The sequence below is a fragment of the Sinohyriopsis cumingii genome, chromosome 19, assembly GCF_028554795.1.
Source record: "Sinohyriopsis cumingii isolate HCF-2022 chromosome 19, ASM2855479v2, whole genome shotgun sequence".
In the NCBI taxonomy this organism is placed as follows: Eukaryota; Metazoa; Mollusca; class Bivalvia; order Unionida; family Unionidae; genus Sinohyriopsis; species Sinohyriopsis cumingii.
Genome location: NC_142979.1, coordinates 30798606 through 30813029, shown reverse-complemented (window position 1 = coordinate 30813029; position 14424 = coordinate 30798606). Strand labels below are relative to the sequence as shown.

At 34.0% G+C, this 14424-nt stretch overlaps 1 protein-coding gene across 4 annotated transcripts in view; it reads left to right on the top strand.

Moving 5' to 3' along the window:
* The window catches only part of LOC149775373 (uncharacterized), a 222416-nt gene that overhangs the window by 180374 nt on the left and 27618 nt on the right, over window positions 1–14424 (top strand). For all 4 annotated transcript variants that reach the window (XM_089943284.1, XM_089943282.1, XM_089943281.1 and 1 more), the window contains one exon: window positions 943–1133. In XM_089943284.1, the coding sequence (XP_089799410.1) occupies window positions 943–1133 (191 nt within the window). The remainder of the gene's footprint in view (window positions 1–942; window positions 1134–14424) is intronic.

Sequence of the window (14424 nt, the reverse complement as noted above, 5' to 3'; positions counted from 1 at the left end):
TTGTTTCCACTCAATTCATCATGCATTGAAACCAAATTTGGTTTGAGGCTTTATGTTAAGAAGACCCTGTTTAAGTTTGATCACTAGTTTTGGACAACAGATTTACAAAAATTTTAAGGTCTATTTTTATATGCCCACCATAATACAGAATTTGTTATCATGTTATATATCCATCTGTTCGACTGTCTGTCATTTCTGAATTTGGTTTCCATGTAACTTAAGTTATGTACCATCTACAGTAGTGGTTCCCAACATTTTTTGGCCATGACCCTAAAAATATTTTTTTCTGAGCTGCACAACCCCATTTCCACATTTTGATTCAGTTTTGCTACTCTCAAACGAAAAAACCTGGTGACCGTCCAGAACATCCTTCTAACCCTGATTTGGGTCACAACCTGGGGGTTGGGAACCACTAATCTACAGTTCCAAACTTTGTGGATGGCCTGCATTTGGGGTAATTAATAACCCTGTTGATTTCTGGCTCAAATTCTCACAAGTCAAGGTCACTAAATGAAAGAAAGAAATCAGTTTCCATAATAACTTGTTCTACACGAATGATTTCAGGGTCAAAATTTCAAAGCTATAAATCACTGACTGAAAGATGAAAAATTATTTTGGCACAAAAACTTAAGTTGTTCGCCCACCACATTTACTAGGCTTAAAGGTCAAAGGTCACTCTGAAATAAGAAAAACATTTTCTTTGCAATTTTTTTTAGCTACATAGAGGACTATTAAACATGGGGTGGTCATGTAATGTGTGATTCACAGTAGTCTTGTTGACTTTTCCATGTAAATTGCATCATGTCAATTAGTACATCCATGTTGTAAATGTCAATTAGTACATCCATGTTGTACTGATAAAAAAAGTTTCACATTTACAGTATATATCTTTGCCATTGTACCAGTACATATATTTACTTGCTTTTTTTTTTTCCACTGAAGATACAACCATCCCCCTGACAGCTCTGGTGCCCATCGGGGACAATCCCCTCGGCAGGGATACAACTTGTCCATACCACAGTCAGGTGAGGTCCATCGACAATCCCCTGGTAACACCAACTATCCACAGCATTATCAGCCACTTTCATCAGCTGCAGATAGAGGGCACTGGGAAAGAGAGCAAATAGACCAGAGTAAGGCTTTCACTATAACAATGTTTTGGGGGTCTAAATGTATATACCAATGTGATTAAAAATTGAGATCTACTATAATAAGTTGATCTGACAGGTACTGGCAAAGGTTCACATTCTGCCGAACTTAGAAATTTCTTGTCCACAGAGTTTTAGTAACCATATGAGATAATGCATTGCATTTTATGTTAGCAAGAGTTACAATAGATACCAAATAAAGGTTTCCATTTTCATAAATGTGAAAGCTCTAACTTGATGAATCTCAAGGCCAACAAAACATGACCCCATTGGTCTCCATTATGTTGGATTTCTCAATTTTAATCAGATTTTATACCACCTAATAGGTGACAGGATCAAATGGAAAAACAAGAGATGCAGGAAATTGTGTGAATTTTATGTTTTTTTATTGCAAAGGGGCATGTACATGCAAGTCATGCACTTAATGACATTACCAGTCGTGTGCATATTGCATGTCACTTGTCATTGTTTTGGTCATTAGAGTCTGAGATGTAAAATATATTTTTTTAATAATGAAGACTTCTTACATTATCATGGAAACAGTTTTGTGCCCATCAACTGTTTAAAGTATGCCATATTTTCAGAAAATTTCTGAATTTTAATTTTCACTTTTTGATATTTGTGATAAATCACAAAAAGTTAACCTTGAGAAAATGAAATAAAACAATTAAAATATTGCAGAATCCTAAAATTCCAACAGTAAAACTTTGCAACACTAAGAAATTCAGAACAATTGCACAACACAAGTTTTCCTCTTAAAGTTCATTTATAATTATTATGATATTTTGAGATTGGGATCATTGGGCCTCAGAATTGTAATGGACTTGTTTGTAAATTTTCCAACTGTAGATAAATCCATTTTTAAAATAATTTTCATCAGTTGATTGGTAACCTCTGAAAACATAATTATTTCATAGATAATGTCAGCATCTTAGCTTTGGCATTGCATTATGTCAGGTACATTCAGATAATTAGAAATTATTTAGGTATCATGTGAAATGATGTGTACTAAAAAGAAAATAGTTCCTTCACAGAGTTGTACATTACATACTTGTTTGTGAGTCAGATCCAACAGCAAACTGCATAGACCTAGATCTGCCATCGCATAATGTTCTGGAAGATCTGGATCTATGCAATTTGTTAAGAATAAGTAGAACAAATACATAGACCCTGATCTTCATGTGCATTATGCAACAGCAGATCTGGGTTTGTATTGTTTGCAGTTGGCCCAAACTTCTAGGCAAGTATGTATGGCATGTTATTCAAGCATAAAAGTAGATCTTTAAAATAACTAGAGACAAGTCCGTGTAACTTTTCATCAAGTTTAAAAGCACATGCTTAAATCTTTGAATCCTTGTCATATTACGTTATGATGTTGTCCATCCATCCATCTGTCACCAATTTTGTTACTGCACAATAACTCAAGTTGTCCACCATTTACAGCGAACAAATTTCGTGGATGGTTTGCGTTTGGTATAAGGAAGAACTCTGTCAGTTGCAGGGTCAAGAGTGCAAAAAGCAAGGTCATTGTGAATGGTTTCTGCATAATAATTTGAGCTTCCCACCATCAACAATTGCAAAACATTGTGGATATCATGCAGTTAATGTAAGGAGGCAAGACTGAAACAAAAAGAGTGGTTTCTGCATAAATTGCGCTATTGGCAAAATCTCTTTTGGGGTCCAAAGGTTGCGATCATTGTCATTGAAAGAAACAAAATGGTTTAAACATAATAACTAGTTTTCTTCAAATTCTGTTGTCATCAATTATTATGGATGGCATACACTTATGGAAAGGTAGAACCCTATCAGTTTGGGCTCAAAAGGTCAATGGTCAGGGTTGCTGCCTGAAATAACAACACTGGTGTTTAGACAGTAACATTAGTTCTTCATCACTTGTCCATACCAAACTTTGTGGATGGCGTGCACTTGGGGTAAAGTAGAACACTATCAGTTTTGGGCACAAAAGGTCAAAGGTCAGGTTGCTGCCTGAAAGAACAACACTGTTATCTGAACAATAACATTAGTTCTTTATCACTTGTCCATACCAAACTTTGTGGATGGCATGCACTTGGGGTAAAGAAGAAGCCTATCAATTTTGAGGTCAGTGGGTCAAAGGTCAATCTTTGCTGTGATTTAAAGAACAAAAGGTGTCCATTATCAACATAGAGGACTATTATAAAAGACAGCATTGACTTATGTATCATTTACGGCACTCTTATTGCATTTTACTATAATATGGACATTTTTGTTATTTCTTGGTTAAACAAAACAGTTCTTTCAAATTGCCGGGAAGTAATAAGAATCAATATAATTTAATAGACTCAATTGATACATATATTTAACCACTAAGTACAGGATGTGAGCTCAGTTTTAATGCCAAAAAATCTCTCTAAAGTCAATCAGTTAAATCTGTCAGCACAGACACCTTCATACCAAGGACCCCTAATCTTTAAGGACATTTATGAACCGATTTTAATATCATGTTGATTTTTAGCCATAAGACCAATGGAGCTTATGGTATGGCCTTTCAACCAATATATATTGGTTATTCACCATTATTTTTAACAAATTTCTTCACAAGAATCAGTCAACAGAATTTGACCAAATTTGAAAGAAAGCGTCCTTGCATGAAGATCTTTCAGATTAATTCAGGCGATGTTGTTCCACATTCAGATATGGTTACCATTCCTAAAACGTAGAAAACATAAAAACCTTGAAATGAATTATTCTCAAAAACTGCACAGAAGAAATTTGTAAGATTTGACAGCATTCTGATAATTAGGGCTTTAAATTTTGATCTAAATGCAATTCACTATCAGATATGGCCACCATTACTAAAAGTGGAAAATCCTATCCGATATGGCTGCTGTACCTTTACCAGCTTATTATAAAACACCGCTTAACAGACTTTCGATAAAATTTGACAGTGTCTTTTTAATTTATGCATATGATGGTGTTCTGCCATCAAATATGGCTGCCATCAGTACAGATGGATCAGCATTTAGACAACAGTCTCAAAAATTGCTGAACAGCATTTCACCAACCTTTTTAACACAACTGTCTTGGTATTGGTGCCTTTCAGTATTGGATGAATAATGCTGGTGTGCTGTCAGATATGGATGAAGAAAGAAAAGCGAGAGCAACCTTAAACTATTGCTTTCATAACATTTGCAGTCAACAGTTCTAGACGAAATTTCACCAGAAGGCATCTTACTCACCCATATTTCTTGTATGAGGGAAGCAACCTATGATAAAGACTATTAGAATCACAGGTGTGGAGTTATGCAGAGTCCTTCCCCTTGCAGAAATTATTTTTAGAATAGATGCCTAAATTGTAAAAGAACAAGTGATATAAAATAACAGAATGACACATGTTCAGAATTATTAGAAATAGTGTTTAATTTAAACTAAAAAATATAAAATAGTTATAATTAACACTGTAAGTTCATAATAGCTTCATAATAAAAGTATATTTATAAGAGAAGCATGAAGAAGACCAATGAATAATTTGCTGGACTTCTACACAAGAGTATCAGGGTTGGTTCCCAGACCAAGGCTGTGTTGGCTGCCATGTTTTATCCAGTGGCGTGACACTTTAGATGCCAAAGAAAAAGCAAAGCCACTAGGCAAATACCATAAAGGCAGGCTTAACCCAACCAAACATGAAATGTTCAGCATCTGATGCAAATCAATAATTTACTTACAAAGGAATAGAGTCTGCACAGGAATTTAGAATTAATTCAGTCCAGGATGAAGAACTGAAGTGTCCCAATAAATATATCTCAGTAGCAAAATTCATTGCATAATTATATAATTACATGCCAGAAAAAGATATTGCTTTAAAAGGATGTTTGTGTGTTGTTTTAAACACTTAGAAGTGTATTTATTTGCAAAGAATTATTTTTAAAAATGACCTAATTTATTTCTCTTTAATATTTTAAGCAAATTTAATAAGTTTGGTCCAATAGAGTTTGACAGCTCTTAATATTAAATTGCCTGAAATATTTGTTGTTATAAATATGTATTGATGTCCTCAGTGTAGTTATTCACAAATTATTTTAAATGTATGTTTCCAATTTTGTAGCTTTTAATAAAACATTTATTAGTATAATATGCTGTTCTCCGTTTCATGAAACTACTACAAATTTAATTACAAAGAGCAATAAAGACCCATTGGCTTAAAACAAAATAATTCTGAGAAATATGGTATACTTAGATAGTGAGACTTGAATCTACAACCATCTGGTCATGTGTCACTGAGCACGGTTCCTTTGGGTTCAGATTTTGAATGGTTTCCAAGTTACAACTGCAGGGCAGGGGTTTACTAGAGTAAGAACACAGAAATCCATGCAGACTGCACTTTCAGTTTCCCTTGTAGTGCCAAGTAAAAGTTGAATTATGAGCAGTTTTCAAGTCATTTGTTACAGTTCATGGCTTTATCATTAAACTAGATGCTTGTTTACATTTCTTTTAGTACTATACCCATACCAAAAAAAAGTTAATGTGACCTGTATTTAGCATTTTCTTGACTTCATTTTAAGTTTTGGCATTTGACTCATGTTTATATTGGTCTTTAGCATACTATGACCTATCTAGAATGTTGAAAATTGGGATCCATCTTTATGATTGATATTCCATCATTTCGATGACATGTCATTATGTCCCATGTTTTGCACTTCACTGAGGGACCCCAAGTGGCTGAGTGGTCTAAAGCGCTCATCATTACGGATCATTGCCATCTCACCTCTCTCTGCGTGGGTTCAAGTCTCAGGTTCAGCCATTGTAGGTATGTGATGAAGCTTATCAGTAGCTTCTCGTCGGTTGGTGGTTCTTTCTGGGGGTTTTCGGGGTTCTTCCTCCACCATTTATACTGGCTGCCATGTATAGCCTATCTTGTGCTGAAAAATGACATTAAACCCTAGAACAAGAACAACAACAACACTTAACTGCCTTGGGCTGCACCTTGTGTTTGATCTTGCAACTGCTCTGGGCACCAAAACTAAATCAGAATTTGCTCCAGTTTGGTAATTAAGCTTAAAATATCATTGTATTAGATGTTTTACATTATACAGGAGGTCTGCACCTATTAAAGATATGATCTTGCATCTGATTGGCCAAGCTTGTATACCTCACTAGATCTGGAGACTATATTTTTCATCCAGTTTCATTCCAACTGGGTAAATACATTTATTGATAACAATCTTGAATGAGTTAGATTAGGAGTAAGAGACTATGAACATTAATTGTGCTTTTATCTTTTGAAATCATTTTTGTATCAGACTATGGCAAAATAGGTACAGCCAACTTGATACATGTATAAAGTTTTGGAGGTAAATTACTTGGGGTTATGTTCTCCAATACTACATGAGATTGCATAATAATGAAATGGTCAGCTGTTAAGTTATGGAAGTCATGTGAGCAGCAACGAGTCCACTTGTGCAACTTGTTTCTTGTAATTTTACTTTTGATGATAAACTTTTTTGTATTTCTGTACCAAGCATTTTGCAACATACTCCCAGCAATACAATCAATTGAATCAGATTAACTTTTTATATTTATTATTTATTTTAGTTGAGATTTTATTTAAATGAAGGATACATGTTTAATATATACATTATATTTTTTTACTTCATTTGTTATTCTGATAGGATAGGAGGGTCCACACAATCCACACAAAATATTGACAGTCACATCAAGAGACAATGATTGCTCTGTATTATTCATGTTTTTGTCAAGCTATCATTTTCCTTAGAGAGATAAATTTATTTTCAAATCCTTCTTTACTGCATGCTAGTTTAAGGTATTCTTCTTTAAAAATTTATAGAAAATCTCAACTTGTCATGGCGAACACTACTGAATTTTTCTTTTAGCCATATTCTAATTAGTCAACTAGCTTATGAAAGTTAATTGGGTGTAAGACAAAATCCTCTAGGACAAAACCGCCCTTGGGCAAAATCCCCTAAGCAAAATGAAAAATTGGACATTATCCCTTCCCCCAATCTAAGTTTTTAAACTTTTCAAACCATCACAAATATACTGGCCTATTTTGAAACGGAAAAATAAGCAAGGTGACATCAGCAGTATACATCATATTTATTTATGTAATTTTGTGTTGAACCAATTAAAAGATGGCTCATCTTTTAAGAACTTAACACACAAGGTGGAAAAAGAAGACATGTGACATATCACCAGTATACCTCATATTTAATTATGGAATTTCATGTTTAGCCAATAAAATTATGGCTTAACTTTTTAAGTACTTCCCAAAATATTACAATAATGGTAGAATACAAGAAACTCAGTACTTATGAAAGCAAGGTGGCAAAGCACATGCAATTAGTGTTTTCGTCCAAATGATCATCAGACATCTTAATCTCCTTGTCTGTTAAAAATTAACCCACACACTATACTTTTACTTACTAAATGGAAGCTGATATAAAACTTTTAAGGGCCAAAGGTGACAAAGATGTATATTTGTGGTGGTTTAAAATGTTTAAAGAGGGCTAAACTTAGACTGGGAGATGCAATTATGTCTTGTCTTTCATTCTGCTTGGAGGATTTTATCCTAGGTGGGTTTTTTTCTTTACCTCAAGTTACACAGAGGAAATACTTTACACAGATTGTCAAATGTAATTATTGAACTTTAATGATCATTAGAGGTAATTCATTTGTATACAATCCATGGGGCTTAATTCATTTGTTTTAATGATGCATGTCACACTTGTTCATGTTTTATCCCCAGTGATGGTGTCAAATTAGAATGCATATTCTGTACTCCAAACCTTTTTGATGATTTTTGTAGCTGTACTGGTCATACACCAGAAGATCTTATGAAATGGGCTGTTGTCCATCTTTGCTCCTCCTAAACTACTTGGAGAAGTGACATGGAACTTTACACATACACACATTCATCCTAAGGTTTTGTTTGTCCTAAATGACAATGATATAACTCAAATATCAAATACTGTAGAATCAGAAATTTTCATGAGGGATCAGTTTTCATGGTTTTCATTGTTGCCCCAAATCACAAATTTAAAGACCTAACAAAAAATTAGCCTCATCATGATGACCCCTCCCTCCTGCTTTCTTTCATTCCTAACAAAGCTACCCAGTATTTGATAAATTGACCTAAGTGCCGTCATCTGGTAATTAAATATTACCTTGTATGTGTGTTTCTTTAATTTTAACCTGTTCAAGAAAGAATTATAAAGCTTCAGTGCACATGTAGCGATTAGGTATCCAGTAGCTGTAATTTCCACAGACTGACTTAAATATGCGAGATAAATAAGGATAGAAATAATTGAGAACAAGTATAAGATATTCACACACTAGAAATAGTGAAATTGTAAGAAAGAATAATAAAAAAAATACTAGTATATAAAAATTAGACTTAATACTTATTCAAATCGATTCTTCATTTAAGTACAACTGTTGCTGAAAAATTTGAATCCTCCTGAAAGCAGATTTCATTTTATCCATGTATTTTTAATCCAAAAAAATAACAAGCTTGTAAAATAACAGAACTTTGCTTGAATCACAGTTATTATTGAAAACAATGTATATACACTAATTACGGCCAAGTATTGAAGCTCACTCTTCACTGATTTAAGAGAAAGCCACTGTATCAACATTGAGTTTAACCTCTCTCATGGTGCACACAAATGCTTGTCAAGTGAAGAATCCCCAAAATGTGGAATTAAACAGTTTCACATTTCTCATAACCTTTAATAATTTGGTCTGATCTTTTACTCATTGTCTTGTGAGCTGCAGTTATCGATTCAGCTTGAATTGGTTTCATTAAAGAGATTGCATGGTTTGCTAATAGTGCACTGATTGTAACCAGTACCATCTTCCTATTCCGTCACCAGTAATATTTTTCTTTTTCATGATGGCCTGCATGATTTATTTAGCATACCAGTTGTGGAAGTGTGATTTTAATTCTTATTTGTAATTTTTATTTATTGTCAAGTTTAGTGGTTGAAGTCGGTCTGTAGTACATGAGGCAGGCCTAAAAAAGGAAGTGATTCCACTGTCATTTAATTTAGTTAGCATCTTCACACTTTTGTGGCATCCGCTTCCTTTGATGTTCAGCACTCAGATGAAAACACGATGTAAGTGGTTAATCTTGGCAGATGTTTTAGATGTGCTTATAGAGGTAGTTTTGGTTTAGTGTTGTTGGCTTCTTTAGTCATGTTATTCACTCAGATGAAAAGACAGTGTAAGTATTGAGACTTGTCAGGTTTTTGCTTTGTGCTCATACATGTGGTCTTATTATTTTAATCATTCAAGTGACCACCGTTTGCATTGGCATAGTTTTATTCGTTTGTATTTATCTTGGTATTTGTAGAGGTTAAACCACAAAATTAAATATATACTAATATGCAGAACAAAAACAAATTTAAGTATCCATGAATATGACCTTTTTGTACTATAGCACAAAAATTGAGCCCCATAACAACAAATATTACAGTATGGGCCACCACAGTGACTATTTTGAAAATCGAATTGCTTCTATGATTTTGTCTGTTGGATATTCTCTATGAGCAATGGTTCATACAGCCATGAAAATTCTGAAATTCTGAGGGGGTTGCATTGAAAATTCCATGCATTTTGAAAAAATTGGTTTTATCCTTGTAAAGTCTTCAAATTCCTAGACTATCTTATGTAATTTTCCCCAAAACTCATTGAATTTATCTTAGAAAAAAAAGATTAAAATGGAATAAAATATAACACATTTTAAATTCATAATACTGTTATTACATGGTTTTTTTTGTTTTTTTTAAAAATGTTTGATAAATACAACAGCTGGTATGAATTTGGATGAATAAGATAATGTGATATGGATTGTTAGTAGATGCAGTTAGCATCTGTTTGTTCTGTTGACATGCTATATGTAATTTGTTATGCATTTTTTCTTGTACACCTTTGTATGCAGTGGAAAACAAAGCAGTAGTTTCTGTAAGAAAAAAAAATGCTCACTGAAAACATTTGGAAGTTCTTGACAAATCCTTGAGAAAAATCTGTCTGGGCTGGATGAACCATATAAAACTAAGATTTTTTTTTTGCAACATGTTCCTGGATGCAGGAGGTCGTGGGTTCAATCCCCAATCCAGTCATACCAAAGACATAAAAAATGGTACTAACAGCTGCCTTGCTAGGCACTCAGCATGAAGAGGTTAGTGTTAGGACTGGTTGTCCTGGTGTCAGGATAATGTGAACAGGTGGGATTGCTGCATGCTGGACATCACTATAAACTGCCACACTGCAGACATCATAGCAATATGACTGAAAAATTGTTAAAGCTATGTTAAAAATCCAAATCACACACACACACACCACACACCCCTTTTGACTTTAGTGTCAAGATCACATTTCACACCAATGCTTTGCTTTTGGGCCTTTACCTTGTTACAGTACAACCTTCTTGAGAGATTAGCACACATACACACACATATGTAACAAACAAAAGCAGTCTTTGAAAACATAACAGAACTGTGAAGAAGAGTCAGTTAAGGTCATAATTTAAATGGATTTGAAAAGGACAAATTCCAAGAACTACTGTGCATTCATTTTATTCTTAATTCATAGTTCTTGTTAAAATGTTATATGGATTCATCTTGAAATAATTTTATATAGGAAAGAAAAATATACATCTGTAATTAAACATTCACATTTATGTTTGTGAAGATTTTTACATGGACATTATTAGTTGTAATGGTGACTGCAGTTCTGGTCAGACCTTTGGTAAATATGGAATATGTACCAGATAAATCAAAAGACATAATTAACTAATCCAGAAACACTAAAAAATTTATCAAGGGTCAAAAGCCAAGGCTTAATTCACAGACAACAAATGGATAAGCCTAATTTTTATGGAGGACATGAGCAATGCATTAAGTGAACTGATGAGAGGATCTCTCACCATGGCACTTTCAGCTTGGTGTTTTAGTCAAGAAAGCAAAGAATAGGAATCTATACAATGTCTATTGAATTAAATCCTTGGGATAATGGTAGAATTCTGTTTTTAAAGAAAGATTTCATTCAGCACAGGTTTTCACAGATATGTACTGAACATGCTATAGTGTAAGCTGATCAAGAAGAAATCACATTATAACATTGTTGAAATTACACAGGTTTTCCTAACAGATAAGAAATCACATTATGACAGTATTGGAATTATACAGGTTTTCCTAACAGATTAGAAATCGCATTATGACAGTATTGGAATTACACAGGTTTTCCTAACAGATTAGAAATCAGGTTTTCAAACGAATTAGAAATTGCATTATGACATATTGGAATTAAAAGGTTTTCCTAACATAAGAAATCGCATTATAACTTCTCTAGAATTACACAGGTTTTCCTAACAGATTAGAAATCGCACTATGACATTACTGGAATTACACAAGTTTTCCCAACAGATAAGAAAATCACATTATATTATTGGAATTAAATAAGTCTTCCTAATAGATAAGAAATCGCATTATGACATTACTTGCAGGCTTTCCTAAAAGGTAACAAATTGCATTAATACATTATCGGAATTACATAGGCTTTTCATAACAGGATAAGAAATTGCATTATGACATTACTGGAACTATACCAGTTTTCTCAACAGATGAGAAATCACATTATAACTTTATTAAAATTGCACAAGTTTTCCTAACAGATATGAAATCATATGATATTATTGGAATTACACTGGGTTTCCTAACAGATAAGAAACAATATAAACCTTTGAATTAATTATATGCATCCATGGCTACTTCCTTTAAAGAAGGAATGGTTGATCTCGGTGGGGATTTTCGTGGCTTATGCATTACAGTGGCTTTTAGTGACACATACTTCAAAGAAGGAATGGTCTATCACAATGGGATTTTATGTGGCTTAGGCATTGCAGTGGCTTTTAGTGACACATACTTCAAAGAAGGAATGGTCTATCACAGTGGGATTTTATGTGGCTTAGGCATTACAGTGGCTTTTAGTGATACATAATTCAAAGAAGGAATGGTCTATCACAATGGGATTTTATGTGGCTTAGGCATTACAGTGGCTTTTAGTGACATATACTTCAAAGTTCTAAATGCGTTTATTTAGGCAAACTTATATTTTAAAAAAAATTACAAGTATACTTATCTTAAATAATTGATTTAATTTTCTGTTTTTCTTATTGTTACTGCCTAATTTAGATTTTTGTATAATTTGATAACGATGACAAGAATTAAGCAATCGCAAGTTGCTGTAACACTACGCATAATCAAGCCTACAATGTACATGCGGTGGGGCCATTATGTAAATATGTTCATTAGCCTAACTGAATCGAACTGTATTGTTGTTTATTGTGTTGTCATGCTGGGATTACATTTTAATGAGTTAGGCTTTTACAATTTCAAAGCAAAGTAAAAACGTAATTACTGGTGCACTGATATAAAATGTCTAATGCAATAATGCGTAAACAAACAATAATCTAGTCAAAAGGGAGAGGTAGTGTTACATCAACTCGTGATCGCTAAATTCTTGTCATCGTTTGATCAAATTATGCACAAATCTAAATTAGCCAGAAACAATTAGAAAACAGAAAATTAAATAAATTACTTTTCAAACAAGTTTATACCATTTCTTTTTAGTAATCATGCACGCCAATCTTGAGATAAGTATATATGTAATTTTTTAAAATACAAGTTTGCCTAAATAAATGCATTTAGAACTTACCTTGCGTGTCTTGAGATGTCTCGGAGTAGTGGGTCAGCTTTTATGCGGGTCAAACACTTTTCAGTGTTTATTATACCTGTTCAATTTGGGGTCAGCTTACACGCAAATGGATTTATATGCAAGTATATATGGTACAAATATACAAATTAAGCAGATTGAATGAATTGTTATAAGTATATTGACATAATGAATTATTATAACTAAATTTTGTTTTTAATCAAATACATGTACATATTTTAAGGAAGGTAACTGCTGGACTCAGTTCATTTGTAGCTCACATGGTCCTGCATCAACAATTGCTTTTTACTTTCTAATCTGATTGGTTAATATCATCTAAGTTTTTAATGAATTTGAATATTAGCAAGATTCATGCATATTAATGAAGTTTTCTTGCATTTGATTGGTTAACCTTGTTATTACTCTGAGGGTCATATTTCTTGTTTGATTTCAGTCAAACTTGGAATATATACTTAGATCTTTAATATCATGGATGAGTGCAGTAATGAATGACAATCCACAAATATTACATGGAATTAGGTGATCTTGCATCAGATCGACTGAACTTGTTACAGTCCTGGAGGCCATATTTCTGATGTTATTTTCATTACCCTTCGGGTGTCCAGTGACCAAAGTGATAAGAGCATCTGCCTAGGATTTGAGAAGTTGCGGGTTAAGACCACGGCTGTTTCATACCAGAGACTTATATAGATGGTACTAGCAGCTGCCTCTTTTGGTTTTCAGCATTAAGACGTTAGTGTTAGGACTGGTTGTCCTTGTGTCAGGATAATGTGACTGGGTCGGACATGATGCCACATCACTATAAACTGCCACACTGCAGACATCGTAGCAGTATGACTGATTGTTAAAACTACATTAAAAATAAAAAACACATTAACCTTGGAATGAGTGAGAGCCATCAATATTAATGATGTGATCTTGCATCTGATTGGCAGAACTTGTTAGACCTCAGGAAGCCATATTTCTGATCCATCTTTAATCAGACTTGCAATATGGGTTTATATCATCAAGAGCTTCGATGGATTTGATACATGAATTAGAGCCATGCATATAAATGAGATAATCTTTTATCCAGTTTTCAGAGCATGTTACTAATCTGGAGGCCATATTTCTGATCTGATTTTGGTGACACTTGGAATATATGCTTATATCATCCTATTTTGCACAGTTTTGATAATGAGTGAGATGTGCACATATTAATGAGTTGATCTTGCATTTGATTGGCTGAGCTAGTTACGAGTCGAAGCTATACTTATTCCATATTGTATCGACCGCTCCAGTGGCCTAGTGTTTAGAGCATCCACCATGGGTGCGGAAGATCGTGGGTTCCATCCCTGGGCCAAGTCATGCCAAAGACTTACAAAAATGGTACTAACAGCTGCCTCGCTTGGCACTCAGCTTTAAGAGGTTAGTGTTAGGACTGGTTGGCCTGGTGTCAGGATAATGTTACTGGGTGGGACATGATGCTACATGTCTGCGGCATGATGCCCCAGTGCTAGACATCACATAAACTGCCACACTGCAGACATCATAGCGATATGACTGA